The 25,529-nt window shown below is 41.5% G+C and overlaps 4 protein-coding genes across 8 annotated transcripts in view; 2 read left to right on the forward strand and 2 right to left on the reverse strand.

The window, feature by feature from the left end:
* Positions 1 to 10,581, reverse strand: part of LOC124046636 (bromodomain adjacent to zinc finger domain protein 1A-like) — a 42,024-nt gene extending 31,443 nt beyond the window's left edge. For 2 of the 5 annotated variants that reach the window (XM_046367246.1, XM_046367241.1), the window contains exons 1-3: positions 10,457 to 10,581; positions 9,979 to 10,129; positions 8,344 to 8,622 (exon numbers count right to left, since the gene is read on the reverse strand). In XM_046367246.1, the coding sequence (XP_046223202.1) occupies positions 8,344 to 8,622; positions 9,979 to 10,091 (392 nt within the window). In that variant the 5' untranslated portion in view covers positions 10,092 to 10,129; positions 10,457 to 10,581. Of the gene's footprint in view, positions 1 to 8,343; positions 8,623 to 9,978 lie in introns of all 5 variants that reach the window. The other 3 variants (XM_046367245.1, XM_046367244.1, XM_046367243.1) reach the window with 3 other exon arrangements.
* Positions 10,582 to 11,378: 797 nt separating this feature from the next.
* Positions 11,379 to 16,329, reverse strand: zgc:109986 (uncharacterized protein LOC553566 homolog). Its single transcript, XM_046364625.1, has 8 exons — positions 16,163 to 16,329; positions 15,927 to 16,048; positions 15,158 to 15,296; positions 13,273 to 13,394; positions 13,014 to 13,124; positions 12,798 to 12,904; positions 12,129 to 12,219; positions 11,379 to 12,003 (listed from the first exon to the last, which is right to left on the reverse strand). Exons 1-8 carry the CDS (start codon positions 16,257 to 16,259, stop codon positions 11,887 to 11,889), a joined length of 906 nt encoding a protein of 301 aa, XP_046220581.1. The 5' UTR covers positions 16,260 to 16,329; the 3' UTR covers positions 11,379 to 11,886.
* Positions 16,330 to 16,573: 244 nt separating this feature from the next.
* Positions 16,574 to 24,984, forward strand: LOC124046637 (signal recognition particle 54 kDa protein-like). The gene is made up of 17 exons (XM_046367247.1): positions 16,574 to 16,659; positions 17,058 to 17,171; positions 17,271 to 17,368; positions 17,519 to 17,610; positions 17,698 to 17,782; positions 20,064 to 20,168; positions 20,277 to 20,343; positions 20,445 to 20,502; positions 20,680 to 20,830; positions 22,376 to 22,524; positions 22,664 to 22,764; positions 22,860 to 22,946; positions 23,088 to 23,161; positions 23,408 to 23,516; positions 23,629 to 23,799; positions 24,090 to 24,185; positions 24,428 to 24,984. Exons 3-17 carry the CDS (start codon positions 17,291 to 17,293, stop codon positions 24,517 to 24,519), a joined length of 1,515 nt encoding a protein of 504 aa, XP_046223203.1. The 5' UTR covers positions 16,574 to 16,659; positions 17,058 to 17,171; positions 17,271 to 17,290; the 3' UTR covers positions 24,520 to 24,984.
* Positions 24,985 to 25,125: 141 nt separating this feature from the next.
* Positions 25,126 to 25,529, forward strand: part of LOC124046639 (protein transport protein Sec23A) — a 41,764-nt gene continuing 41,360 nt past the window's right edge. The window contains exon 1 of the mRNA XM_046367249.1: positions 25,126 to 25,256. The gene's annotated coding sequence lies outside the window, so the exon portion shown is untranslated. The remainder of the gene's footprint in view (positions 25,257 to 25,529) is intronic.

Here is a 25,529-nt window from a genome sequence, read left to right on the forward strand (position 1 = left end):
AATTAGTATTTGGTAGCACTGCCTTTAAATTGCTACACTTGGGTCAATTGTTTCAGGTAGCCTTCCACAAGCTCCCCACAATAAGTTGGGTGAATTTTGGTCCATTCCTCCTGACAGAGCTAGTGTAACTGAGTCAGGTTTGTAGGCCTCCTTGCTCGCATACGTTTTCAGTTATGGCCACAAATTTTCTATGGGATTGAGGTCAGGGCTTTGTGATGGCCACTCCAATTCCTTGACTTTCTTGTCCTTAAGCCATTTTGCCACAACTTTGGAAGTATGCTTGGGGTCATTGTCCATTTGGAAGACACATTTGCGACCAAGCTTTAAACTTCCTGACTGATGTCTTGAGATGTCGCTTCAATATATCCACAATTTCTCCCCCCTCATGATGCCATCTATTTTGTGAAGTTCACCAGTCCCTCCTGCAGCAAAGCACAACGTGATGCTGCCATCCCCGTGATCACGGTTGGGATGGTGTTCTTCGGCTTGCAATCGGGCCATTTTTCCTACAAAAACAACGATGGGCATTATGGCCAAACAGTTCTATTTTTGTCTCATCAGACCAGAGGACATTTCTCCAAAAGTACAATATTGTCCCCATGTGCAGTTGCAAACCGTAGTCTGTCTTTTATAGGGTAGTTTTAGAGCAGTGGCTTCTTCCTCGCTAAGCGGCCTTTCAGGTTATGTCGATATAGGACTCGTATTACTGTGGATATAGATACCTTTGTACCCGTTTCCTAAAGCATCTTCACAAGATCCTTTGCTGTTGTTCTGAAATTGATTTGCACTTTTTGCACCAAAGTACATTCATCTCTAGGAGATCGAACGAGTATCCTTCCTGAGCGGTATGACAGCTGCATGGTCCCATGGTGTTCATGCTTGCGTACTATTGTTTATACAGATGAACGTGGTACCTTCAGGCTTTTGGAAATTGCTCCCAAGGATGAACCAGACTGGTGGAGGTCTATAGAGTTTGAAGGTAGGCCTTGAAAGGCCTCCACCCTCTCCGAGTTGGGCATCTCCGGCGCGGCCCACGCTTGGATTGCGTCCTACCTGACAGGTCGCTCCTACCAGGTGGCGTGGCGAGAATCTGTCTCCTCACCACGCGCTCTCACCACTGGTGTCCCCCAGGGCTCTGTTCTAGGCCCTCTCCTATTCTCGCTATACACCAAGTCACTTGGCTCTGTCATAACCTCACATGGTCTCTCCTATCATTGCTATGCAGACGACACACAATTAATCTTCTCCTTTCCCCCTTCTGATGACCAGGTGGCGAATCGCATCTCTGCATGTCTGGCAGACATATCAGTGTGGATGACGGATCACCACCTCAAGCTGAACTTCGGCAAGACGGAGCTGCTCTTCCTCCCGGGGAAGGACTGCCCGTTCCATGATCTCGCCATCACGGTTGACAACTCCATTGTGTCCTCCTCCCAGAGCGCTAAGAACCTTGGCGTGATCCTGGACAACAAACTGTCGTTCTCAACTAACATCAAGGCGGTGGCCCGTTCCTGTAGGTTCATGCTCTACAACATCCGCAGAGTACGACCCTGCCTCACACAGGAAGCGGCGCAGGTCCTAATCCAGGCACTTGTCATCTCCCGTCTGGATTACTGCAACTCGCTGTTGGCTGGGCTCCCTGCCTGTGCCATTAAACCCCTACAACTCATCCAGAACGCCGCAGCCCATCTAGTGTTCAACCTTCCCAAGTTCTCTCACGTCACCCCGCTCCTCCGCTCTCTCCACTGGCTTCCAGTTGAAGCTCGCATCCGCTACAAGACCATGGTGCTTGCCTACGGAGCTGTGAGGGGAACGGCACCTCAGTACCTCCAGGCTCTGATCAGGCCCTACACCCAAATAAGGGCACTGCGTTCATCCACCTCTGGCCTGCTCGCCTCCCTACCACTGAGGAAGTACAGTTCCCGCTCAGCTCAGTCAAAACTGTTCGCTGCTCTGGCTCCCCAATGGTGGAACAAACTCCCTCACGACGCCAGGACAGCGGAGTCAATCACCACCTTCCGGAGACACCTGAAACCCCACCTCTTTAAGGAATACCTAGGATAGGATAAAGTAATCCTTCTCACCCCCCCCCTTTAAGATTTAGATGCACTATTGTAAAGTGGTTGTTCCACTGGATGTCATAAGGTGAATGCACCAATTTGTAAGTCGCTCTGGATAAGAGCGTCTGCTAAATGACTTAAATGTAATGTAAATGAAAGACATCCACAGGTACACCCCGAATTGACTCAAATGATGTCAATTGGCCTATCAGAAGCTTCAAAAGCCTCGACATCATTTTCAGGAATTTTCCAAGCGGTTTATAAGGCACAGTCAACTTAAGTGTATGTAAACTTCTGACCCACTGGAATTGTGATACAGTGAATTATAAGTGAAATAATCTGTCTGTAGACAATTGTTGGAAAAATGATGTGTTATGCACAAAGTAGATGTCCTAACCGATTTGCCAAAACTATAGTTTGTTAATAAGACATTTGTGGAGTGGTTGAAAAACGAGTTTGAATGACTCCAACCTAAGTGTATGTAAACTTTCGACTTCAACTGTGTGTAATATATACCTTTAATGAAAGTGTTTGTTTTGTTGCCCAATACATTGGTAAGTCACGTAGGAGATGGCAAATAGGAAACAACGCTAAATCACTGAAAACCCCTGTATTACAAGTCCATGGGGCTTCTAAGGTCCAGTTACAGCTCTGCCACCCCACCCCGGTAGGTCTCAACATTATACAGTGGGTTAGGGCCGGGTAGGGCCTGTTTTTCCATTAATAACTAAGGTACAGCTAGTACTCATGTATCATTAACATTCTGAAGCTGAGCTATTTGCTTGTGCACTGCTGCGTAGTACATATTCCATGTACATATAGCGTCAGAAGTGCTTTAACCTCTTTAAATAAGACTAGAACATTGTCTGTCTGACTCCACAGGAGAGATTATTTTACCGAAAATAAAATGTTCCTTGAGTGACGAAAAGTAGCTGGTTCACAGCTAACTGCTCTCGGTCTCGTCACCAAGCAGAGGTGTTGCTATGGATACTCACAAGTCATGCACAGAGTGTATGCAGCGCAAGACAGACAAGCAGCTAATGGAAGTTCTTTCTGATTTATGGCAGGACCAGGGCTTAAATTTCACATTCGAAAATTGGGCCTAGATAGGGTAGAGTCTGAACGTCACGAGCATGGATAGGGCTTAAAATTCATTCAGTGCAAGGCTCTAGGTCTAGTTCATTAACTTGTTTAAAATGAGATTAAATCTGCTCAATAACTGTACTTGTAACAAAAGTCATAGTAGCAGAATTGAAAGAATGGTCATTGTTGAGGCCCAGACTTAAAAATATTGGTAACAATACATGCTCGTACTAATACTTAAACCACTGGCCTACTCCCCCTTCCCTCTGCCCCCCCTGCTGTGGGTGCATGTTGCTTCTTGTCTGGCATTCTCTCGCTCAGCTACCTACTGCTAAGCTGTGATAATGTAATGTCTGGGACAACTCCTTTTGCTGGCTCAGCCAATCACAGAGAATGCCTTAGGTCCATCCACTCAGTCCCTCCCGTTGTGTTATTTTCAAAGTTCAGTTTATGATGGCTGACCGATGTCCTCTTGGCTCATTTATTTAGATCCATATGCCCAGTGGCTTCCATAATCTAGTAGCCACAGGATAAGGATGGTGAGGAGACAGCCTACAGAGGGGAGGTCTGAGACTTAGTGTGGTCCCAGGACAACAACCTCTCCTTCAACGTCAATAAAAAACAAGGAGCTGATCGTGGACGACAGGAGTAAGTGTACACTCCCATCCACCACCACGGAGCGCGACATCCACACTGCTCAAATCAAAAGGCCAAAGCATATTTCTTGTTGCCTAATAATGTTGGCAGAAGACTACCCTTAGTAGGACTGGTAACTATAGACTTAATGTTATGGGTAACTGGCTGCTCTACAGTAGCTAACAATAAATACATTTAAAAATGTACAATCAGGGCTCTCCCTAGGATTTTCTGAGATGATTGTGCTGATGTAGGCCTAAATGTTAGGTAGGGGGAGGTCCAAAAGGAGTCAGTCAACTTCCCACTCAGGAAGTTGAAGAAATTATATATAGTACCAGTTAAAAGTTTGGACACACACTCATTCAATGATTTCTTTATTTGTACTATTTTCTACATTGTAGAACAATAGTGAAGTCATCAGAACTATGAAATAACAAATAAGGAATCATGTAGTAACCAAACAAAAGTGTAGTAACCAAACAAATTATTCAATGTAGCCACCCTTTGCCTGGAAGACAGCTTTGGTCATTCTTGGCAATCTCTCAACCAGCTTCATGAGGTAGTCACCTGGAATATATTTCAATTAACCTCTTGCTCCTACCCGACACGCAGGCGTCCCATCTAGACATCTGGAAATGCAAATGCACTACGCTAAATGCTAATAGCACTCGTTAAAACTCAAACGTTCATTAAAATACACATGCAGGGTACTGAATCATAGCTACACTCGTTGTGAATCCAGGCAACAAGTCAGATTTTTAAAATGCTTTTCGGCGAAAGCATGAGAAGCTATTATCTGATAGCATGTAACACCCCAAAAGACCCGCAGGGGACGTAAACAAAATAATTAGCATAGTCGGCGCTACACAAAACGCACAAATAAAATATAAAACATTCATTACCTTTGACCATCTTTGTTGGCACTCCTAGATGTCCCATAAAAAAAAGACCCAATAGTGATGTTTTTTTTTTTTTTTTTTTTTTTAATCGGTCCATATATAGCCTAGATATCGATCTATGAAGACTGTGATCAAGGGGGAAAAAAAGTGTTTTATAACGTAACGTCATTTTTTTTAAATTAAAAAAGTTGATGATAAACTTTCACAAAACACTTCGAAATACTTTTGTAATGCAACTTTAGGTATTAGTAAGCAATCAAATTGATCACGAGGCAATGTATATTCTATAGCTGTACGTCTGGAAATAATGTCAGGGTAAATCTCAACCAAAATATCCGGTCGGAGACCGGAAGAAAGGCGCTACCTTGTGTCCGTTTGACCAAGAAACAAATCGTAGTCAAATGACAAGACTGTTGACATCGTGTGGAAGCTGTAGGTATTGCAACCTCGGCCCCATTTAATGTGGATCACATTCAACAATGGGTTCTAGTGGCGCATGGATATATTTTCCCATTTTCAGTGATCAGATTTTCCTGCGCTTTTCGATGAAACACACGTTCTGTTATAGTCACAGCCGTGATTTAACCAGTTTTATAAACGTCTGAGTGTTTTCTATCCACACATACTAATCATATGCATATACTATATTCCTGGCATGAGTAGCAGGGCGCTGAAATGTTGCGCGATTTTTAACAGAATGTTCGAAAAAGTAGGGGGTAGGAGTAACAGGTTAACAGGTGTGCCTTGTTTAAAGTTAATATGTGGCATTTATTTTCTTCTTAATGCATTTGAGCCAATCAGTTGTGTTGTGACAAGCTAGTGGTGGTATACAGAAGATAGCCCTATTTGGTAAAAGAACAAGTACATATTATGGCAAGAACAGCACAAGCAAGCAAAGAGAAACGAAAGTCCATAATTACTTTAAGACATTAAGGTCAGTCAATGTGGAAAATTAAGAACTTTGAACATTTCTTCAAGTGCAGTTACAAAAACCATCATGAGCTATGATGAAACTGACTCTCATGAGAACCGCCACAGGAAAGGAAGACCCAGTTACCTCAGCTGCAGAGGATACGTTTATTAGAGTTACCAGCCTCAAAGATTGCAGCCCAAATAAAGGTAACAGACACATAAATAACTGCTCGGAGAAGACAGCGTGAAATCAGGCCTTCATCGTCAAATTGCTGCAAAGACACCACTATTAAAAGGACACCAATAAGAAGAAGAGAAGCCAATGTGTTTGAAGATGGCGCCGGAGGGGATAGCTGCAGTCTTATCGGCTCTTAACCAAACATGATATTTTGTTTGTTTTTTCACGTTTTTCGTAACTTGTTTTGTACATAATATTGCCGCTTCCTTCTCTTATGACCAAAAAGAGCTTCTGGACTTCAGAACTGCGATTACTCACCACAAACTGGACGAAGAGTTCCTCAATGAGTTGGACGGGAGGGAGATACTACTGACACCCGACCAGACCCAGACTCCATCGGTAGGACAGAACAGCAGCCTCTGGTAAGACACAGGGCGGGGGTCTATGCATACATGTTAACAACAGCTGCTGCACGGTATCTACAGGAAGTCTCGAGGTTTTGCTCACTTGAGGTAGAGGATCTAATGATAAGCTGTAGACCACACAATCTACCCTATAGACCACATAATCTACATACCACCAGACCGATGCCGGCACTAAAACTGCACTCAATGAGCTGTATACCGCCATAAGCAAACAGGAAAACGCTGTTAATGCAGGGAAACTTAAATCATTTTTACCTAATTTCTATCAGCATGTTAAATGTGCAACCACAAAACTTCTAGACCACCTTTACTCCACACACTCGCCCTCCATTTGCCAAATCTGACCATAATCCTCAAAAAGGTTCCACAGCTGCACCATCGAGAGCATCTTGACGGGTTGCATCACTGCCTGGTATGGCAACTGCTCGGGCTCTGACCGCAAGAGGGTAGTGTGTACGGCTCACTACATCAGAGGTCAAGCTTCCTGCCATCCAGGATCGCTATACCAGGAGGTGTCAGAGGAAGGCCCTAAAAATGGTCAAGAACTCCAACCACCCTAGTCATAGACTGTTCTCTCTGCTCCCGCACGGCAAGCGGTACCGGAACGCCAAGTCTAGGTCCAAGAGTCTTCTAAACAGCTTCTACCCCCAAGCCATAAGACTCCTGAACAGCTAATCAAAATGGCAACCCAGACTATTTACATTGCGACCCCCCACCTACGCTGCTACTCTGTTATTATCTATGCATAGTCACTTTAATAACTCTACCTACATATACATACTACCTCAACTAACCGGTTCCCCCCCACATTGACTCTGTACCGTTAGCGCATGTATACCGCCCTGCTATTGTTATTTAGTGCTGCGCTTTAAGTAAGCACTTCACTGGAAGGTGAAATGTGACACAATTTGATTTGAGACTTGTCTGGGACAAGAAAAAGGATCAATGGACATTAGACTGAGATTTTTGGTTCCAATCGCCATTTCTTCATGAGACACAGAGAAGATGAACAGACAATCTCTGTATGTGCAGTTCCCACCATGAAGCATGGAGATTGTGCTTTGCTGGTGGCACAGATTTATTTAGAATTCAAGGCACACTTAACCAGAATTGCTACCACAGCATTCTACAGTGACAAGCCATCCCATCTGGTTTGCACTTAGTGGTACTATCATTTGTTTTTCAACAGGAAAATGACCCGACACACACAGGGCTATTTGACTAAGAAGGAGTGATGGAGTGCTGCATCAGATGACCTGGCCTCCACAATCTCAACCCAATTGAGATGGTTTGGGATGAGTTGGACCGCAGAGTGAAGGAAAAGCAGCCAACAAGTGCAAAGCTGTCATCAAGGCAAAGGGTGGCTACTTTGAAGAATCTCAAATATAGAAATAGATTGGTTTGTTTAACACTTTTTTTGGTTATTACACGATTCCATGTGTTATTTCGTAGTTTTGATATCGTCACTATTATTCTACAATGTAGAAAATAGTAAAAATAAAGAAATCCTTGAATGAGTGTCCACACTTGACTGGTACTGTACATATTACCTCAACTAACCTGTACCCCCTGCATATAGCCTCATTATTGTTATTAATGCTAGTTTATTTTTTTTACTTTGTAAGTAAGAATTTCACAGTAAGGTATACACACCTGTTGTATTTGGCGCATTGTGACAAATACAATTCTACATTAGAGCTCCTCTGGCACCCCTCTCCAAACAGGTCATAGCCAACTCTCAACCACATTGACAAAAATCCATGTATCGGTTTACTACAGAGAACATGAGTTCACTGTCAAAGAGCTGGGCTCTACTGAACATAAATAAACACAAGATGAATACTCCTTTGGCTAAATACGGGAACTATCAAAGCACCGAGAGTCATAGGGAGAGAACGTAAAAGGCATTGTAGTCCTTCAGGAAGCTGGTATAAAACCAAATGATATCAGACCCCTGGTTAGAACTGATGACACTAGATGAGGTCATATGTATAAAATAAAGTGAAACTGATGACTGTCGGGGAGGTCATCATATGGATAAAACCAACACATTACCCAACACTGGTGCGGCTCAGAACACCCAGATTACAGTAAAGTTGAGTACAACTGATGATGCTTGGTGAGGTCATGTGGTTAAATTAACACTTTACCTGGTACCGGAGCGGGTCACAACGTCCACAATCTCCCCAGGGAAGAACCTCTCCTTGACGTAAGAATACACATCATCACAGATCTCATGGAGCCGGGTACGGTAGGTGAGGGCTGTGAGGTGCAGCAGGGGGACCACCAGGGCTGAGGGGAAGCTCTGGAGGCTCTGACGACCTCTCTTCTCACAGTCCAGAGCTTCCAGGTAGGTCAGGCCAGGCTTGCCCGTCACCGCACAGCTCCACACCAGGCTGTTGCACAGGATGGTCCTCTCAAAGAAGTCACTTGTTGGGAGATGGTGTGATTCTAGTCAGTACAGATAATTGCATATCCCCTAGTGTAACGTCACTACTTTTGACAAGGGCCCTAATGTTTAAGGGCATGAAATTGCTCACTAATTTTGCATGTTGGGCTGGACACATGCAAAATATTGCTGCCCACATAATCATAGGAGAAAACGAAAACCAATGCTCACCCCAAATTGGCATTAAAAACATAACACAACCTAACTTGCACAACATATACCTTGCTCATCTGTGTACACTGTAAATATTGAGATGCTTTTCCAGTTTCTGCATTGATAGGGCCTCAAAGTTTTCCAAAGTCATGTTGATCAGTTGGTCACACATGCTAAATACAATTCCCAAAAAAGTATACCTTATACAAAACCAAATATAAAACAGTCCATCTTCAAAATAGTGCTAAAATAATGAACAGATGTATGTCACTGTCCCTCTACTAAATGTACAGTAACATGGGAACTTGCAGTCTATCTGGAATGAGGGCCAGGGTGAAAATTGTTTACCTTTCAAGAACCCCTTGAAACAAGTCAGTATTATTCGTAGGCAAGTCGGAATTAAAAAGTTTGTCTAGGCTATGGGTTACAAATTGCTCAAATATTTCACTATAAACACACTAGTTAACATGTTGCTTCCTAGTTAGCTAGCTATAAACAATCCCACAACAATGAGCCTGCCCACGTTCCACACGCGAACTGAGGCAAGACGAGTTGTGATGAGCGCGAACGGCTCTGCTCTCATTTTAGGACTATGTAAAAGTATCTAAGAGAACATCCGATAACTTCTAAGAATGGTTTGATTAACCAACTAGTTACTCCATGGATATGATAGTAAATTACGGCAATAATTATAAACTAGTCAAATAAAGTTGACTCAAGTTGGATATTTTGCAACGCTAGCTTCAAGCTGGCTAGCAGGCCCAAATACTTGGTTAACACGGCTGGTAACATTAAATGGTAGTCGCTCCAACACTACTAGCTAGCTATAGTAGCCGCTAAACTAGCGGTGATCAAGCTGGCTACACCTGCCAAACAAAGTTTGACAACTGGATAGAAATAACGGTTCTGACCCATTTCATCTGATGACTAGTTAAATAGGTGTCAACCAGACAATACATTGTTAATTATTTACCAACTAGTTTATAATAAGTAGTACTTTGTCCATCTTCCAAGCACTGCAGTGGATTTTAGCTTCTTAGCAAGCTAGCTAATGTTTGCTGTCACTATGGGTTAAACTTTCCTAATTTGAGTTGAGCCAAAATTGGATGGTCATTTAATAGTTAATAACTAACATTGATCATTATTTAATGTTAATGAATTTATCAATTTGGTCTTCACGTACTCGTATGTTCTGAAGATTTCATGTGTGACTTTGCAAAGAAACACTTCTTCATCTGGTTTGAGGTCCGCTGGGGGCTTCTGTCTGACAAACGGCTTTCTGTGGAGAAGCGGCATCTTTCTTTATCTTCGTCTCCGATTTGTCCTCTTTGAGACTCAAAAAGGAGGGAAAAGAAAGCCAGAAACCATGTAATTACAAAGTTTTAAATCAGTATTCATAGGCAATAAACTCAGACATGAGGACAGTGACCCAAACATTCAAAAGAAAATGGTCGTGATAATCTACAATTTTAAGAGGAAATCCAGCCTTTGTTAATGGCACACGCTTCCAGTAACACACAAAAGTGACGCTTTTCCAACCAACTCACATGAAAATGTGCTCAATGAATGGGAACCTGTCTGATATTAGCAATTAAAAACCTCGATGTTTAAACCACTTGAGAACATTTTCGCATACTAGAGGAAGAATTCAAGAGATTTACCGGATCGGTTATGTAACATTAAAACAGTAATCCGCGGGAGAAAAATACAAAAAGTCAACGGACTGCCCCACTTCACCAGCGGACGGACTGCGTGTTGACTATAAATTTGATCCGCTCTATTTCACAGATGAAAAGCGCGTAGGAGGGCGTAGCTTGAGTGAAGACTATATGATGTCCATTGGTTGTTTATACCGCCACTCGCATCATCACCTCCAATCATGTTTATCTTCATTGAACATCAGAGGAGTGTAGAAGCAATATGGGATTTGTTACTACTTGATTCAGAGCATCATACAAATTAATAGTAAAACATAGCATATCTGTTCTGGTAAAACATACTTTTTCAACTGATACACAACTTTTGTACAGGTTTAAGTGAGTGATCATAATCATAGCGCCTATACATATTATAGCGCCTAACATTTTCCACATGCATCCAACTTCCCGTCTGTCCGCCATGTGGGGTATGAATCACCAATATGTATGTGCTTTGTTCTTATGCTGCGTTTACTCAGGCAGCCTTATTCTGATATTTTGACCAATTATTTGCAAAAGAGCGTATCTGATTGGTAAAAAAAAAAATGTCAGCTTGTGTCATATTTCAATAAACAGAATATTGATGGTGACTGAAGGCCAATGTTCAACAATGGTGTCATGTTTACTATAACATGACTGCATTAAAAAACATTTTTTTACCTTTATTTAACTAGGCAAGTCAGTTAACAGTTAAGAACAAATTCTTATTTTCAATGACAGCCTAGTGGGTTAACTGCCTGTTTAGGGGCAGAATGACAGATTGGTACCTTGTCAGCTCAGGGGTTTGAACTTGCAACCTTCCGGTTACTAGTCCAACACTAACCACTAGGCTACCCTGCATGATGTATGTCTGGTGTAGTTAGAGAGCCTCATAACTAAGGTGCAAATCCATCAAAGAGGTTGTAATTACAATTGCCACAGAGTCCAAAATGAAACACTATTAAAGCGCTGCAAAAGAGATGTGATGACATGCTGTTGGTAAAGAAGGCAACACAGAAGTTCCTCAGAGCTGGTGCCATTTAATAGCCACTTTCTGCTGTAATTATGCTACCCTCCCATGCTTCCTGTTTCAGTAGTGTGGGTGAGCGGGGAACATACAAGAACCATCAGGCAAATGTTTTAACTACTCATTTACTACAGTATTTCAGACATTGGTCAAACATTTTCTGTAAAAAGGCTGACAAATCATTCACTGTACTGTAATGTACATAACATTATCAGAGTGATATTTGGGATTTCTTATCACAGATCACTCAGTCATCTTTATAGATTGTTATACCTTGAACATGATATGGTAGGGCACAGTCCTATAAGAGAATCCATCTGCAATTGCAGCAGAAAGTCAATATCCAAGGGACAGAAAGTCTGAGCGGATGTTTGGTCTTCACTCAGAGTCACAGTACCCTATACAGATGTATATTTTTGAATGCGTCCGGGTCACCATCCTTCCCCAGATAGACGTTGTAATCCAGAGGTAGTTCCTCTACCCACTTGCTGAGGTTGATCTCTCCCTGAAGGAGGAGCACAGTACATCAATAGAGAGGTGTGCATTATGCTTGAAGTTACACATCATAGAAACATTCAATTCTTAATATGTGGAAAACAGAAAGTTTTTACAGGCATTTTCAGTACTTACCTGATGTGAAGAAAGTGCTTCCTGGAGGCTTGGAACTGTAACCAATAGAGCACCTTTCTTGCGGAAATTGTGAACGATAAAATACCAGGCTCTACAAAAGCAAGAGGATAGAGACATTAGAGCAGGGTTTCCCAAACTCCGTCCTCGGGACCCCAAGAGGTGCACATGTTGGGTTTTGTCCTGGTACTACACAGCATCATTACCAGATACAATATATGAGGAAGATCTCAATTGCATCCTTACCCCTCTCTCCTCATCAAAACCCATTGGAGGAGAAGGTCAGAGGGGCGGGACCTCTGGCTTTCTCATCCAATTGGTTTTGAGAAGGAGACAGGACATGAGGAGTATGCAATTGAAATCTTCCAATGATCACTTACTGCATCCTATATTGCAGCGTTTCCCAAACTTGGTCCTTGGGAGCCCAAGGGGTGCACGTGTTGGTTTTTGTCCTGGTACTACACAGCTGATTCAGATAATCATCAAGCTTTGATCATTTGAATAAGCTGTGTAGTGTTAGGGCAAAAAACAAAATGTGCACCCCTTGGGTTCCTGAGGACCGAGTTTGGGAAACGCTGCATTATAGGATAATTATATTTTCTGTTGGAAAACTTTTTGAAACGATATGTCCTAATGAATACACCCCTGGTGTGGTGTCCAAGGTTTACCTACTTAATTTGGTCATTGGGCTGTAGAAAGTACTCAAACACATTGTTCATGATGAGAACATCTGCATTCTGTAACAGGGAATCCTGAGTACTTATATCTCCATGGATGACCTGCAGAAATGTGAGACAATGAGAGAAAGCTGTGGCACTTACATTCTTTAAAAACATAAAACAAAGATCAAGATAAATAAATGTAAAATTATACTAATGATTGCTTTACCTGTATTCGGTCACTGAAGCCATACTTCTCCACAGCCATATTCTGAAGCCTGACAAACTCTGCACTGATCTCTACCCCAATAAGCCGAACTGCAGAGCTGTACAGGTACCCCTGAAGCACAACAGATGACTAGAAGAGTAAATACTTTTTTGCCAAAGAATTCATGAAATTTTCCTGCAATATTTTCACATAACCTTTAACAATACATCTCAATGCCATAAATGGTTTCCCTTTCATTCCAAAACAAACTGTAATTTACCCCATAGAGTACTGCCCCTAGCCTGGAACCCACATCCACCACTAGTCTCCCAGTCAGGTCTGGTAGGACATGCTGGAATAGGAACTGGAGCTCCAATATCGAGAAGGAGTGAGAGATGAACTCTGAGAAAATAAACAATCAAATAAACATTCATTTGACACAATGCTACCATAAACCCACCCCCATCTTACACATCTATGCTGAACGAAAATATGAACTCAACTAGCAACAATTTCAAAGATTTTAGTGAGTTACAGTTCATAAGGAAATCAGTACAAATTTCACTTGACTGGGAATAAAGATATGCAACTGTTGGTCATAAATACCTTTAAAACATTTTTAAAATAATAATCTGGCCATTTTCTCCTTCGCATGATCAAGCTGTTGATTGTGGCCTGTGGAATGTTGTCTTACTCATCTTTAATGGCTGTGCAAAGTTGCTGGATACTGTCGGGATGTGGAACACTGTCGGGAAGTGAAACACGTCCATCCAGGGCATCCCAAACATGCTCAATGGGTGACATGTCTGATGAGTATGCAAGCCATGGAATAATTGGGACATTTTCAGCATTAGGAATTGTGTACAGATCCTTGTGACATGGGGCCGTGCATTTTCATGCTGAAACATGAGATGATGGCGGCGGATGAATGGCACGCTAATGGGCCTCAGGATCTCATCACGGTATCTCTGTGCATTCAAATTGCCATCCATAAAATGCAATTGTGTTCATTGTCCATAGCTTATGCCTACCCACACCATAACCCCACCACCACCATGGGGCACTGTTCAGAACATTAACATCATCAAACCGCTCAACCCACACAACATCATACATGAGGTAAAGGTTGTGAGGCCGGTTGGACATACTGCCAAATTCTCTAAAACTACGTTGGAGGCGGTTTATGATAGAGAAATGAACATTCAATTCTCTGGCAAAAGCTCAGGTGGACATTTCTGTATTCACCATGTCAATTGCATGCTCTCAAAATGTGCGACATCTGTGGCATTGTGTTGTGTGATAAAACTGCACATTTTGGAGTGGCCTTTTATTGTCCCAGCACAAGATGCACCTGTGTAATGATTATGCTGTTTAATACGCTTCCTGATATGCCACACCTGTCATGTTGATGGATTATCTTGGCAAAGGAGAAATGCTCACTAACAGGGATGTTAAACACATTTGTGCATAATATTTGGGAGAAATAATATTTTTGTGCTTATGGAACAGTTATGGGATATTTTATTTCAACTCATGAAACATGGGACCAATACTTTACATGCTGCGTTTATATTTTTGTTCAGTTTGATTATTGATGGGCTTTGGGTAATTGGATTGTTGGTGAGATGGCATGATCCCTCAGAACAAGTACAATGATTAACCAGGCAAGGCAAACCTTTTTTTTCTACTTTTTACACCTTTTTCTCCCCAATTTCGTGATATCCAATTGGTAGTTACAGTCTTGTCCTATCGCTGGAACTCCCGTACTGACTCGGGACAGGCGAAGGTCGAGAGCCATGCATCCTCCGAAATACAACCCTGCCAAACCTCTCTGCTTCTTGACACACTGCTTGCTTAACCAAGAAGCCATCCGCACCAACGTGTCGGAGGAAACACCGTAAAACTGGCGACCTAAGTCAGCGTGCATGTGCCTGGCCCACCACAAGGAGTCTCTAGAGCGCGGTGGGAAAAGGGCATCCTGGCCGGCCAAACCCTCCCCTAACCCAGACGACAGACGCTGGGCCAATTGTGCGCCGCCTCATGGGTCTCCGCTGGCTTCGACACAGCCTGGGATCAAACACGGGTCTGTAGTTACGCCTGAAGTACTGCTTTGCTGTGCATTAGAGCACTGCGTCACTCGGGAGGCCCATGCTAGGCAAACCTACCCAGGGGAGCTGTTCTGCGAGTGCCACAGTTCAGGCAGTAGTTGCGGCTCATCTTGCCCTCCTCACAGAGTGTATCCACGGTGTCCTCGTCATACAGGAAAGCATCCACATGCAGTGTGGGCTGGGGGTTCTGTTGGGTCTGAATAATCAATTGATGATGAACATAATTAGTTCATTTGTGATATGCAAAGCGATAGTACACCGAAATTACAAAATTACACTGGTTACTTACACTGTAAGCAGTCTCTGGACAACGTATGACAGCAATCCATGCTTTGGTTTAGTTTCCCTGGCAGTTTCCACATGCTAACAATTTAGCATTTGTGGCACAAATCCCATTCAAGCCATGGGACCGATAATACATTTTTCACACGTGTTCAAATCATCTGTGACTTTGTTCAGCTTCACAAGTTTAGATACTTTTGGATTATTGTGTGAGATGTGTGAAAAACAGCCCCATGACTTGATTGGGATTTGTACCACACACGATAGCATGTGGAAACAGTTCCAGGGAAACTAAACCAAAGCATGGATTGTTGTCATACCTTGTCCATAGACTGCTTAGAGCGTAAGGAAACCAACGTAATTTTGTAATTTGGGTGAAATACCCATTTAATTACATACGTCTATTTTTAAGTGTGAGTATTGTTTTTTTTTATTCCTCTCAGAAAATAAAATACACACACCTTGCACCAAATACAAGCACTCAGCAAGTAAATTTGGCCCGGAGTAAAGATGTTGAGGAATGAAAGCAATTACAGTAACCCACCTTCTGAATAGCCAAGGACTCGGAGGAGAGCACAGCCTCCAAAGGAAGACATGCCCTAAGATCCTCTGAAATACTTTGAAGTATAACCTTTTGATTGTCAATCAATCCATCATCCACTTCATCTGCAAGAAACAAAATGACTAGCTAATGTAATACAGTTAAAGCATCATAATTCAACATGAACATGGGATGGTTGGTTTAGTCTTAAAATAGCTAATGCCAGGGTTATTAAATACCAGAGTTTTTCATCCAGTCAATTAAACGTGGCAGGTCCTTGGAATTTACTCTGGAGAGTAATCGTACGATTTCTTTTTTTCCGTCTGAAAAGTTCATTTCAACAAATATTTTGCCACATACGATTGCTCATGCTTGAATGTATTGAACGCATGTGTAGAAAATACCGGATACGTATTTGAGATTTAAGGAGGCGCGATAATTGGAGCCCTATTAATAGTAGTGGTGAAATGGAGAGAATTTAGAATATATTATTACATTTAAAGTAACTGATATTGTATAAATATATTGAATATTGATTTTGGCAAATTAAATGGACACGTGTTGTATGAAATTACCGTTTACTCTAAGTAGAAAACATGACATTTCAGACGACCTTAAAATACAGGGGCTACAAAGAAGTAAACATAACCCCGGAAGTAGATAGGCATTCTGGGATATCTGATATTGAGATGACGTTCGTTTGGTTGCTTTTCTCAAGCCAGTTGGCAAGTTTTAGGTAACGATCTTCTTTATAATTATAATAATGGTAATTTAGTAGCTAGCTACTGTTTTATAAATGTCGTAATGTTAGCACGATAGCGATCCATCCATCGAATGAAATGATGATGCTTTCTTTATACGTATCATATTCTCGGAGAACCACGGCCTCACTCGAGTTGTCGATGCTAACTTTAACTAGCTAGAAATTTAGCTAGCTAGATAGTTTTATAAGCTGTGTGGATGCAGTCGGGTCAATATTATCTATTCTTTACATACACATCTTGTATTAGTTAACTACGGTATTTTTCTAGCTAATTCATGTCGAAAAGTTCTTGAAGAATTTCTGTCATGTTGTCCTGACTATATGCTAAACTATTCTCTAGATTTCACTCATTGTTTTCGTTCATTGCTCAGTTAAGGAAGTCAACAACGGACGTTTGATCACCAATAAGTGTCAGTGAAAGGTGTGGAGACAAGGGGGTTCCCTCAGCATTGAAGCCGAAGAGGCCGTATTTCTCAACTGATTTTGTAATTCACTTTCCATAACATTATTATCCAGCATTTAAGTGGTATAGTAGTTGGCAGTGGCTGCATAACCAAATTTGCCAATCTACATATTTTTTATAGGTTCAACAAGACCTGTCAACATGGTGTTAGCCGATTTGGGAAGAAAAATAACCTCGGCATTGCGATCACTGAGCAATGCCACCATCATCAATGAGGAGGTATATCTAGTACCAAATCAGACTTCTTATTTTTGTACAACTTTTGGCAAAGTGTGGTTGTTAACTAAATAATAGTTACATATGTTGCCAGGTTTCAATCAAGCAAGACCATATGATATTTCTCATTGATAATGTCTTCTCTTTCTCTAGGTATTAAATGCCATGCTGAAAGAAGTGTGTGCTGCCCTCCTGGAAGCTGATGTCAACATCAAGTTGGTAAAGCAGCTCAGAGAAAATGTAAAGTGAGTAGCATTATTCAGGAACACATTGTACTGTAGTAGACAAGCTGAATTCTGTATCCTACTAATGTAATATTTCTTTGACCACAGATCATCCATTGACCTGGAGGAGATGGCCTCTGGGCTGAACAAGAGGAGAATGATCCAGCATTCTGTGTTCAAGGAGCTCGTCAAGGTCAGTGTCGAACTATTCTTACTAGAGGTCGACCGATTTAATTAGGGCATATATATATATATATCAGATTACACCTTTATTTAACTAGGCAAGTCAGTTAAGAACACATTCTTATTTTCAATGATGGCCTAGGAAGGGTTAACTGCCTTGTTCAGGGGCAGAAAGAAAGATTTTTACCTTGTCAGCTCGGGGATGCAATCTTGCAACCTTACGGTTAACTAGTCCAACGCTCTAACCACCTGCCTCATGAGGAGCCTGCCTGTTACGTGAATGCAATAAGAAGCCACGATAAGTTGCTAGCTAGCATTAAACTTATCGTATAAAAATCAATCAATCATAATCACTAGTTATAACTACACATGGTTGATGATATTACTAGTTTATCTAGCGTGTCCTGCGTTGCATATAATCGATGCGGTGCGCATTCACGAAAAAGGACTGTCGTTGCTCCGTGTACCTAAACATCAATGCCTTTATTAAAGTCAGTACACAGAAGTATATATTTTTAAACCTGCATATTTAGCTAAAAGAAATCCAGGTTAGCAGGCAATATTAACCAGGTGAAATTGTGTCACTTCTCTTGCGTTCATTGCACGTAGAGTCAGGGTATATGCAACAGTTTGGGCCACCTGGCTCTTGGCGAACTGATTCGCCAGAATTCTACGTAATTAGGACATAACATTGAAGTTTGTGCAATGTAACAGCAATATTTAGACGTAGGGATGCCACCCGAACGGTTCCGTATTTCACTGAAAGAATCAACTTTTTGTTATTGTTTCCGGATTCGACCATATTAATGACCTATTTCTGTGTTATTATGTTATAATTAAGTCTATGATTTGATAGAGCAGTCTGACTGAGCGATGGTAGGCACCAGCAGGCTCATAAGCATTCATTCAAACAGCACTTTTGTGCGTTTTGCCAGCAGCTCTTCGCAATGCTTTAAGCATTGCGCTGTTTATGACTTCAAGCCTATCAACTCCAGAGATTAGGCTTGTGTAACCGTGAAATGGCTAGCTAGTTAGTGGGGTGCGCGCTAATAGCGTTTCAAACGTCACTCGCTCTGAGACTTGGCGTAGTTGTAACTCTTTCTCTACATGGGTAACGCTGCTTCGAGGGTGGCTGTTGTTGATGTGTTCCTGGTTCGAGCCCAGGTGGGAGCGAGGAGAGGGACGGAAGCTATACTGTTACACTGGCAATACTAAAGTGCCTATAAGAACATCCAATAGTCAAAGGTATATGAAATACAAATGGTATAGAGAGAAATAGTCCTATAATTCCTATAATAACTACAACCTAAAACTTCTTACCTGGGAATATTGAAGACTCATGTTAAAAGGAACCACCAGCTTTCATATGTTCTCATGTTCTGAGCAAGGAACTTAAACTTTAGCTTTCTTACATGGCACATATTGCACTTTTACTTCTCCAACACTTTGTTTTTGCATTCTTTAAACCAAATTGAACATGTTTCATGTATTTGAGGCTAAATTGATTTGATTGATGTATTATATTAAGTTAAAATAAGTGTTCATTCAGTATTGTTGTAATTGTCATTATTACAAATACATTTTTAAAATCGGCCAAGTAATCGGTATCGCCTATTTTTGGTCCTCAAATAATCTGTATCGTTGTCGGAAAATCATAAGCGGTCGACCTCTAATTCTTACTTCATTGTTTGTTAGTCAGTTGTTGTGGCGTGAAACTGAACGTATTGTAATACCTCCATACATTAGTATTAGTTTAATGATGGTCCAGTGTAAAGTAACCGAAGGAGTTAATTTTTGATTGAAAACTTGGGTAGATGATTGACAGTTGTTGGTGGGATTTCCTGGTTATTTTTCTATTAGTGGTTTTCAAAAGTAATTTGGTCTATTGATATTCCACTGTGTTTTGTAAACTGTTTCGGTAATGTACTATACCATCAAAACAGTCATTACCCTCAAAAAATTACCTTAATTGAAATAAGGGATCCAGTAGCTGTAGTCTACCTGTATTTAAAGGTTTTGATTGCTCAGCTCAATACATAATTAGTTTCACATTAGAAGGCATACCCTCGGACATGGATACTCAACTGATCAGTTTAGATTTAATGCGGGGAGAAGACTTTCCAAGTACTTTCAGATTGCTTGTTTACACATTAAAGAAGCTTGTGTGGTTTGGAGAGGCCTGTTTCTATGTTCTCACTTCACATATTTTACAAAGATGCCATGTTTCTGTGTTTGTTGCATTTGATGCGATGGGAGTGTGTCTAAGATTTAATGTTGTGGTTGTCGCTCAGCTGGTGGATCCAGGGGTCAAGGCTTGGACACCCACAAAGGGAAAGAACAATGTCATCATGTTTGTGGGTCTTCAGGGCAGTGGGAAAACCACAACCTGTTCCAAGGTGAGCCATTCCTGGCTTTCAGCCTAAAGATATTCACATTCAGGTGGTCATTTGTCCAAAATATATTATGCCATCACTAATGTTCTGTATTGAAAACCTTTTCCACAGCTGGCATACTACTACCAAAGAAAAGGGTGGAAAACCTGTTTGATTTGCGCTGACACTTTCAGAGCTGGTAGTTTCATTTTCAAAATGTATCTGTTTGATATTCCTTCTCAAATGACAGAAAATTAGCTAAAAGAAAATTAAGTCAACAACATATTTTTGTGTGTGCAGGTGCCTTTGATCAGTTGAAGCAAAATGCAACAAAAGCCAGAATTCCATTCTATGGAAGGTATGTATGCTTTGCATTTGGTTGCTTCTCATCTGTATGTGATGCATCTCAAGTGATTTTTTTTTTTGCTAATGTATATGGTAAGGAACCTTGATGTACAAGTACACCCCCTGGACAGGACGCAAGTCTATTACAGGGCCTTTGCTGCATACAATACACTAACGTTGTTAAATCCAGTTACACAGAGATGGACCCTGTCGTCATAGCTGCGGAAGGTGTGGAAAAGTTCAAAAATGAGAGCTTTGAAATAATCATTGTTGATACCAGTGGCCGACACAAGCAAGAAGATTCCCTTTTTGAGGAGATGTTGCAGGTTTCCAATGCAGTGGTAAGTAGTATTTTTGCACCACTGTGATCATCTCTCTTGTCAGTCTGAGCTTTTGTATCATCATTATAAAATGTGCTTTCGGAAATTATTCAGACCCTCTGACTGTTTCCAGATTTTGTTACGTTACAGCCTTGTTCTCAAATATATTTTTTTCCTCACATCAGTCTACACACAAAAGCCCATAATGACAAAGAGAAAAGTTATTTTGGGTTGGTTTGCAAAATTATTACAAATAAAAGCGGAAGTATCATGTTTACGTAAGTATTCAGGCCCTTTGCTATGAGACTCAAAATTGAGCTTAGGTGCATCCTGTTTCCATTGATCATCCTTGAGATGTTTCTACAACTTGATTAGAGTCCACCTGTGGTAAATTAAATTGATTGGACATGATTTGGTAAGGCACACACCTGTCTAAGTAAGGTCCCACGGTTGACAGTGGGTGTCAGAGCAAAAACCAAGCTATGAGGTCAATGGATTTGTCCTTAGCGCTCCGAGGCACAGATCTGGGGAATGGTACCAAAACATTTCTGCAGCATTGAAGGTCACCAAGAACACAGTGGCCTCCCTCATTCTTAATTGGAAGATGTTTGGAACCATCAAGGCTCTTCCTAGAGCTGGCAGCCAGGCCAAACTGAGCAATCGAGGGAGAAGGGCCTTGGTCAGGGAGGTGACCAATAACCCGATCACTCTGACAGAGCTGTAGAGTTCCTCTATGGTGGGAGAACCTTCCAGAAGGACAACCATCTCTGCAGCACTCCACCAATCAGGCCTTTATGTTGGAGTGATCAGATGGAAGCCACTGCTCTTAAAGGACTCTGACCATGAGAAACAAGATTCTCTCTTCGGATGAAACCAAAATGTAACTATTTGGCCTGAATGCCAAGCGCCACGTCTGGAGTAAACCTGGCACCATTCCTACGGTGAAGCATGGTGATGGCAGCATGCTGTGAGGATGTTTTTCAGCTGCATTTCCTGAGAGACTAGTCAAGATCGAGGAAAAGATGAACGGAGCAAAGTACAGAGATCATTGATGAAAAAACAGGACAATGACCATAACCACACAGCCAAGACAACACAGGAGTGGCTTCGGGACATGTCTCTGAATGTCCTTGAGTGGCCCAGCCAGAGACTGGTCTTGAACCAGATCGAACTGCTGGATGCTCCCCATCCAACCTGACAGAGCTTCATATGATCTACATTGAAGAGTGGGATAAACTCCCCAACTACAGGTGTGCCAAGCTTGTAGCGTCATACCCAAGAATATTCAAGGCTGTAATCGTTGCAAAAGGTGCTTCAACAAGGTACTGAGGATAGGGTCTGTATACTTATGTAAATGTGATATTTTTATGAAAACCTGTTTTTGCTTTTGCCATTATGGGCTATTGGGTGTAGATTGATTGGGGGGACGGGCGACAACTTAATACATTTTAGAAAGACTAACGTTACAAAATGTGGAAAAAGTCAAGGGGCCTGAATACTTTCTGAACGCACTGTAGAGAAAATGCATGTATGGTCTTACCCCAAGCATGTTTCTATTTCCTCCAGCAACCTGACAACATTGTGTACGTAATGGATGCCTCCATTGGCCAAGCTTGTGAAGCCCAGGCGAAGGCCTTCAAAGACAAAGTAGAAGTTGCGTCCGTCATAGTGACAAAGCTGGATGGTCATGCCAAAGGTGGTGGTGCTCTCAGTGCGTAAGTAAATGTCACTCTTTGTTTTGACAGTTTATCCAAGTTATGGTCAACTGAGTTTCCTTACTACTGCAGAATTCATTAACTCCATGATAATCCTGATGGTTAGGTAATGTTTCATACTCATGTTGCCTTTTTATAGAGTGGCTGCTACTAAGAGTCCCATCATTTTCATTGGTACTGGAGAACACATTGATGACTTAGAGCCATTTAAGACACAACCCTTCATCAGCAAGCTACTGGGTAAACTGTTTTCCCTTTTGAATAATGGATCATCATAACACGTTTTTCATTATGTACAACCTGTATTGATTGAGTTGTGTGTATTTTGTCCTCAGGCATGGGAGACATTGAAGGTTTGATAGACAAAGTCAATGAACTCAAGCTGGATGACAACGAGGAGTTAATTGACAAGCTGAAACATGGTGAGAATGAGATCATCAGCGAACATGCTTGTAAAACCAGCCCCATATCATAACTGACATGCAGTATGCATATGCTCTGCAGTCTATAACATAGTTATGCGGTATGGTTTAAGTTTCTTCTAATCACCATTTGCACCACAGGTCAGTTCACTCTTCGTGACATGTACGAGCAGTTTCAAAACATCATGAAGATGGGACCTTTCGGACAGATCATGGTAAGTAAGCGGCAACCAGAATACCCAATAGGGGAAAAATCTAAGTCCCCATAGGGGTACATACTATAGATGAAACAAGCAGATGGTCAACGTTTCAGCACAAAGACCTTTCGAAAACAATCTCAACTGTATACCCTTCCCCCTTGGTAAATAATGAATACCTAAGAATAGTTTATATTCTTCTGGTCATGTGTGGGATACATTTAAAGATGACAATGCTAATCTGACTTCTGTTAATGTCACAAGGGTATGATCCCAGGTTTCGGAACAGACTTCATGAGCAAAGGCAACGAGCAGGAGTCCATGGCTAGGTTGAAGAAACTCATGACAATTATGGACAGCATGAACGACCAAGGTAAAGATGCAATCCACTTTCATCAATAAACAACAGTAAGGGATAGAAACAAAAGGGTTATACAAAATGCGTACATGTTTTCTTCACTGGTTTCTTTCTTTGGTTTTTGCAGAACTTGACAACAAAGACGGTGCAAAGCTCTTCAGCAAGGGGCCGAACCGAATCGCCAGAGTGGCACGCGGTTCAGGGGTTGCCACCAGGGACGTCCAGGAGCTGCTCACCCAGTACACCAAGTTTGCCCAGATGGTGAAGAAGATGGGTGGCATCAAGGGCCTGTTCAAAGGTATGCACTTTTTGGGTCTTGAAACATTACTAGTTGTCATTCTTGCTTCCTCTGTCCATGTTTCCTCCATTTCCCTCTCAAATCGCATTGGAGGAGGTCTGAGGGAAGGACCTTGGAGCCTCTCCTTCAATGCACTCTGTGGGGGGAGGAAACAAGGACATGGGAAGCAAGGATTTCATGACTAGTCACGTTTCAACCCGGAAACAGAAGCACTGGTCCAATTACACAATTTTGCTTTCATCAAGCAGTACAATGTCTCTAAATTATATTACACTTTTACATGTTTGCAGGTGGTGATATGTCCAAGAATGTCAACCCCTCTCAGATGGCTAAGTTGAACCAACAGATGGCAAAGATGATGGACCCAAGGGTTCTCCACCATATGGGTAGGCTTGACTTTTACAATAAGTCATTTCACATTACCCAAACTTCCTTTGTTACTTTTGAGCATGGTTGGTCCAAACGTAATGACATAGATGTGATACAGACTGCAGAATCTCTGATCTACAAATCACCTTGCAACCCAAATAACCTTTATTTGATCATGTTTAGCGACTCTGCCTCTCTGCCTTGCTCAAGAGTTTAATTGATCCCCCTGAAACACTCTGATTATCATTTGTCTCTTCAGGTGGAATGTCTGGTCTCCAGTCCATGATGAGACAGTTCCAACAGGGTGCAGCTGGCAATGCGAAGGGAATGATGGGATTCAACAATATGTGAACCACTGAGCCTTAACCCGGTTAAATAAAAGGTTGTCATTTGGATTTAGCAAGAAGGAGATGAGAGAAGAGTTATTTTGCCTCTAATATAATTCATTAAGATGTTTGTGTATAAAATTATGCAGAGGCTTATTTACTTATCAGGATAAATCAAAAGAAGTTCTGTGATTTTTACACTAATTGTAAAATGGGCACAAAAGATGCATAAATAATGGGATTATGAAGCTTGTCTTGAGTTATGTTCATTAGGCACCAAACAGAAGAAAATAGACTTCAACCGGGAGTCACTATTGGACTTGTCCAATAAGATACCCTAATTTGTGTTTTTAATTGCAAAACAATTTAAAATGTTTTCCGGTGTACCCTAATGAACCCAACCAAGATTTGGAGATGTTGCAAAGGATATGCTGAAATTAGTTGGACATTTTATGTTGTCATAATGTAATAAAATTTGTATTGCAATGTTTTAAAATGCCAGTGTCTCCTTTTTCTCTGTTTGGTTGATCAATGATTGTCGTAATTGTCAATCATATTTGTTATCGCTCTATAAATGAAACTCTTGCCATAAAGATTAGACCACATCCTCAAAGGTGGGTGAGGGGCTATGATTGGACACCTCTTGACGTGGCATTACTCCTCGCAGCCATGTTGTTTGCTACGTTGTCAGCCAACGTTGTGCTTGGCGCTTTTCACTGTCACTACAGTACGTAGCAGAGTCAACCAGTCTGAGGACACCAGGTAAATATTCAAATGTGCTACTATTTGCTGTTATTATTGACTAAGACATATATTTGGGATATGTGTATTACGTAATGTATTTTGGATGTAATACTTATTAAGTTACAGTTGTGTGGCGGTTTAGCGAGCTGAGCAGGGTGAATAATTATTTTTTTACACATTTCATTCGCCGGTCGATCCGCTAACTGAAGCTAAATTAGATAGCTACCGTTAGCTGGTTGTTAACATGGCGAATGCAATAATTTATTATAGTTAGCCAACCCAAAAAGCAGA

Source organism: Oncorhynchus gorbuscha, linkage group LG10 (genome assembly GCF_021184085.1).
Source record: "Oncorhynchus gorbuscha isolate QuinsamMale2020 ecotype Even-year linkage group LG10, OgorEven_v1.0, whole genome shotgun sequence".
Lineage (NCBI taxonomy): Eukaryota > Metazoa > Chordata > Actinopteri > Salmoniformes > Salmonidae > Oncorhynchus > Oncorhynchus gorbuscha.

What these genes read in the sequence shown, in the direction of transcription:
- zgc:109986 (XM_046364625.1), bottom strand. Translation starts at nt 16,259, where the DNA reads ATGAACTTTTCAGACGGAAAAAAAGAAATCGTACGATTACTCTCCAGA. An exon ending in AGTCCTTGGCTATTCAGAAG is followed by an intron (nt 15,297 to 15,926) that starts GTGGGTTACTGT and finishes TTGATTATTCAG; the next exon opens with ACCCAACAGAACCCCCAGCC. An exon ending in TCGCAGAACAGCTCCCCTGG is followed by an intron (nt 13,395 to 15,157) that starts GTAGGTTTGCCT and finishes TTATTTTCTCAG; the next exon opens with AGTTCATCTCTCACTCCTTC.
- LOC124046637 (XM_046367247.1), top strand. Translation starts at nt 17,291, where the DNA reads ATGGTGTTAGCCGATTTGGGAAGAAAAATAACCTCGGCATTGCGATCA. An exon ending in TGTTCAAGGAGCTCGTCAAG is followed by an intron (nt 17,783 to 20,063) that starts GTCAGTGTCGAA and finishes GTTGTCGCTCAG; the next exon opens with CTGGTGGATCCAGGGGTCAA. An exon ending in CGCTGACACTTTCAGAGCTG is followed by an intron (nt 20,344 to 20,444) that starts GTAGTTTCATTT and finishes TTGTGTGTGCAG; the next exon opens with GTGCCTTTGATCAGTTGAAG.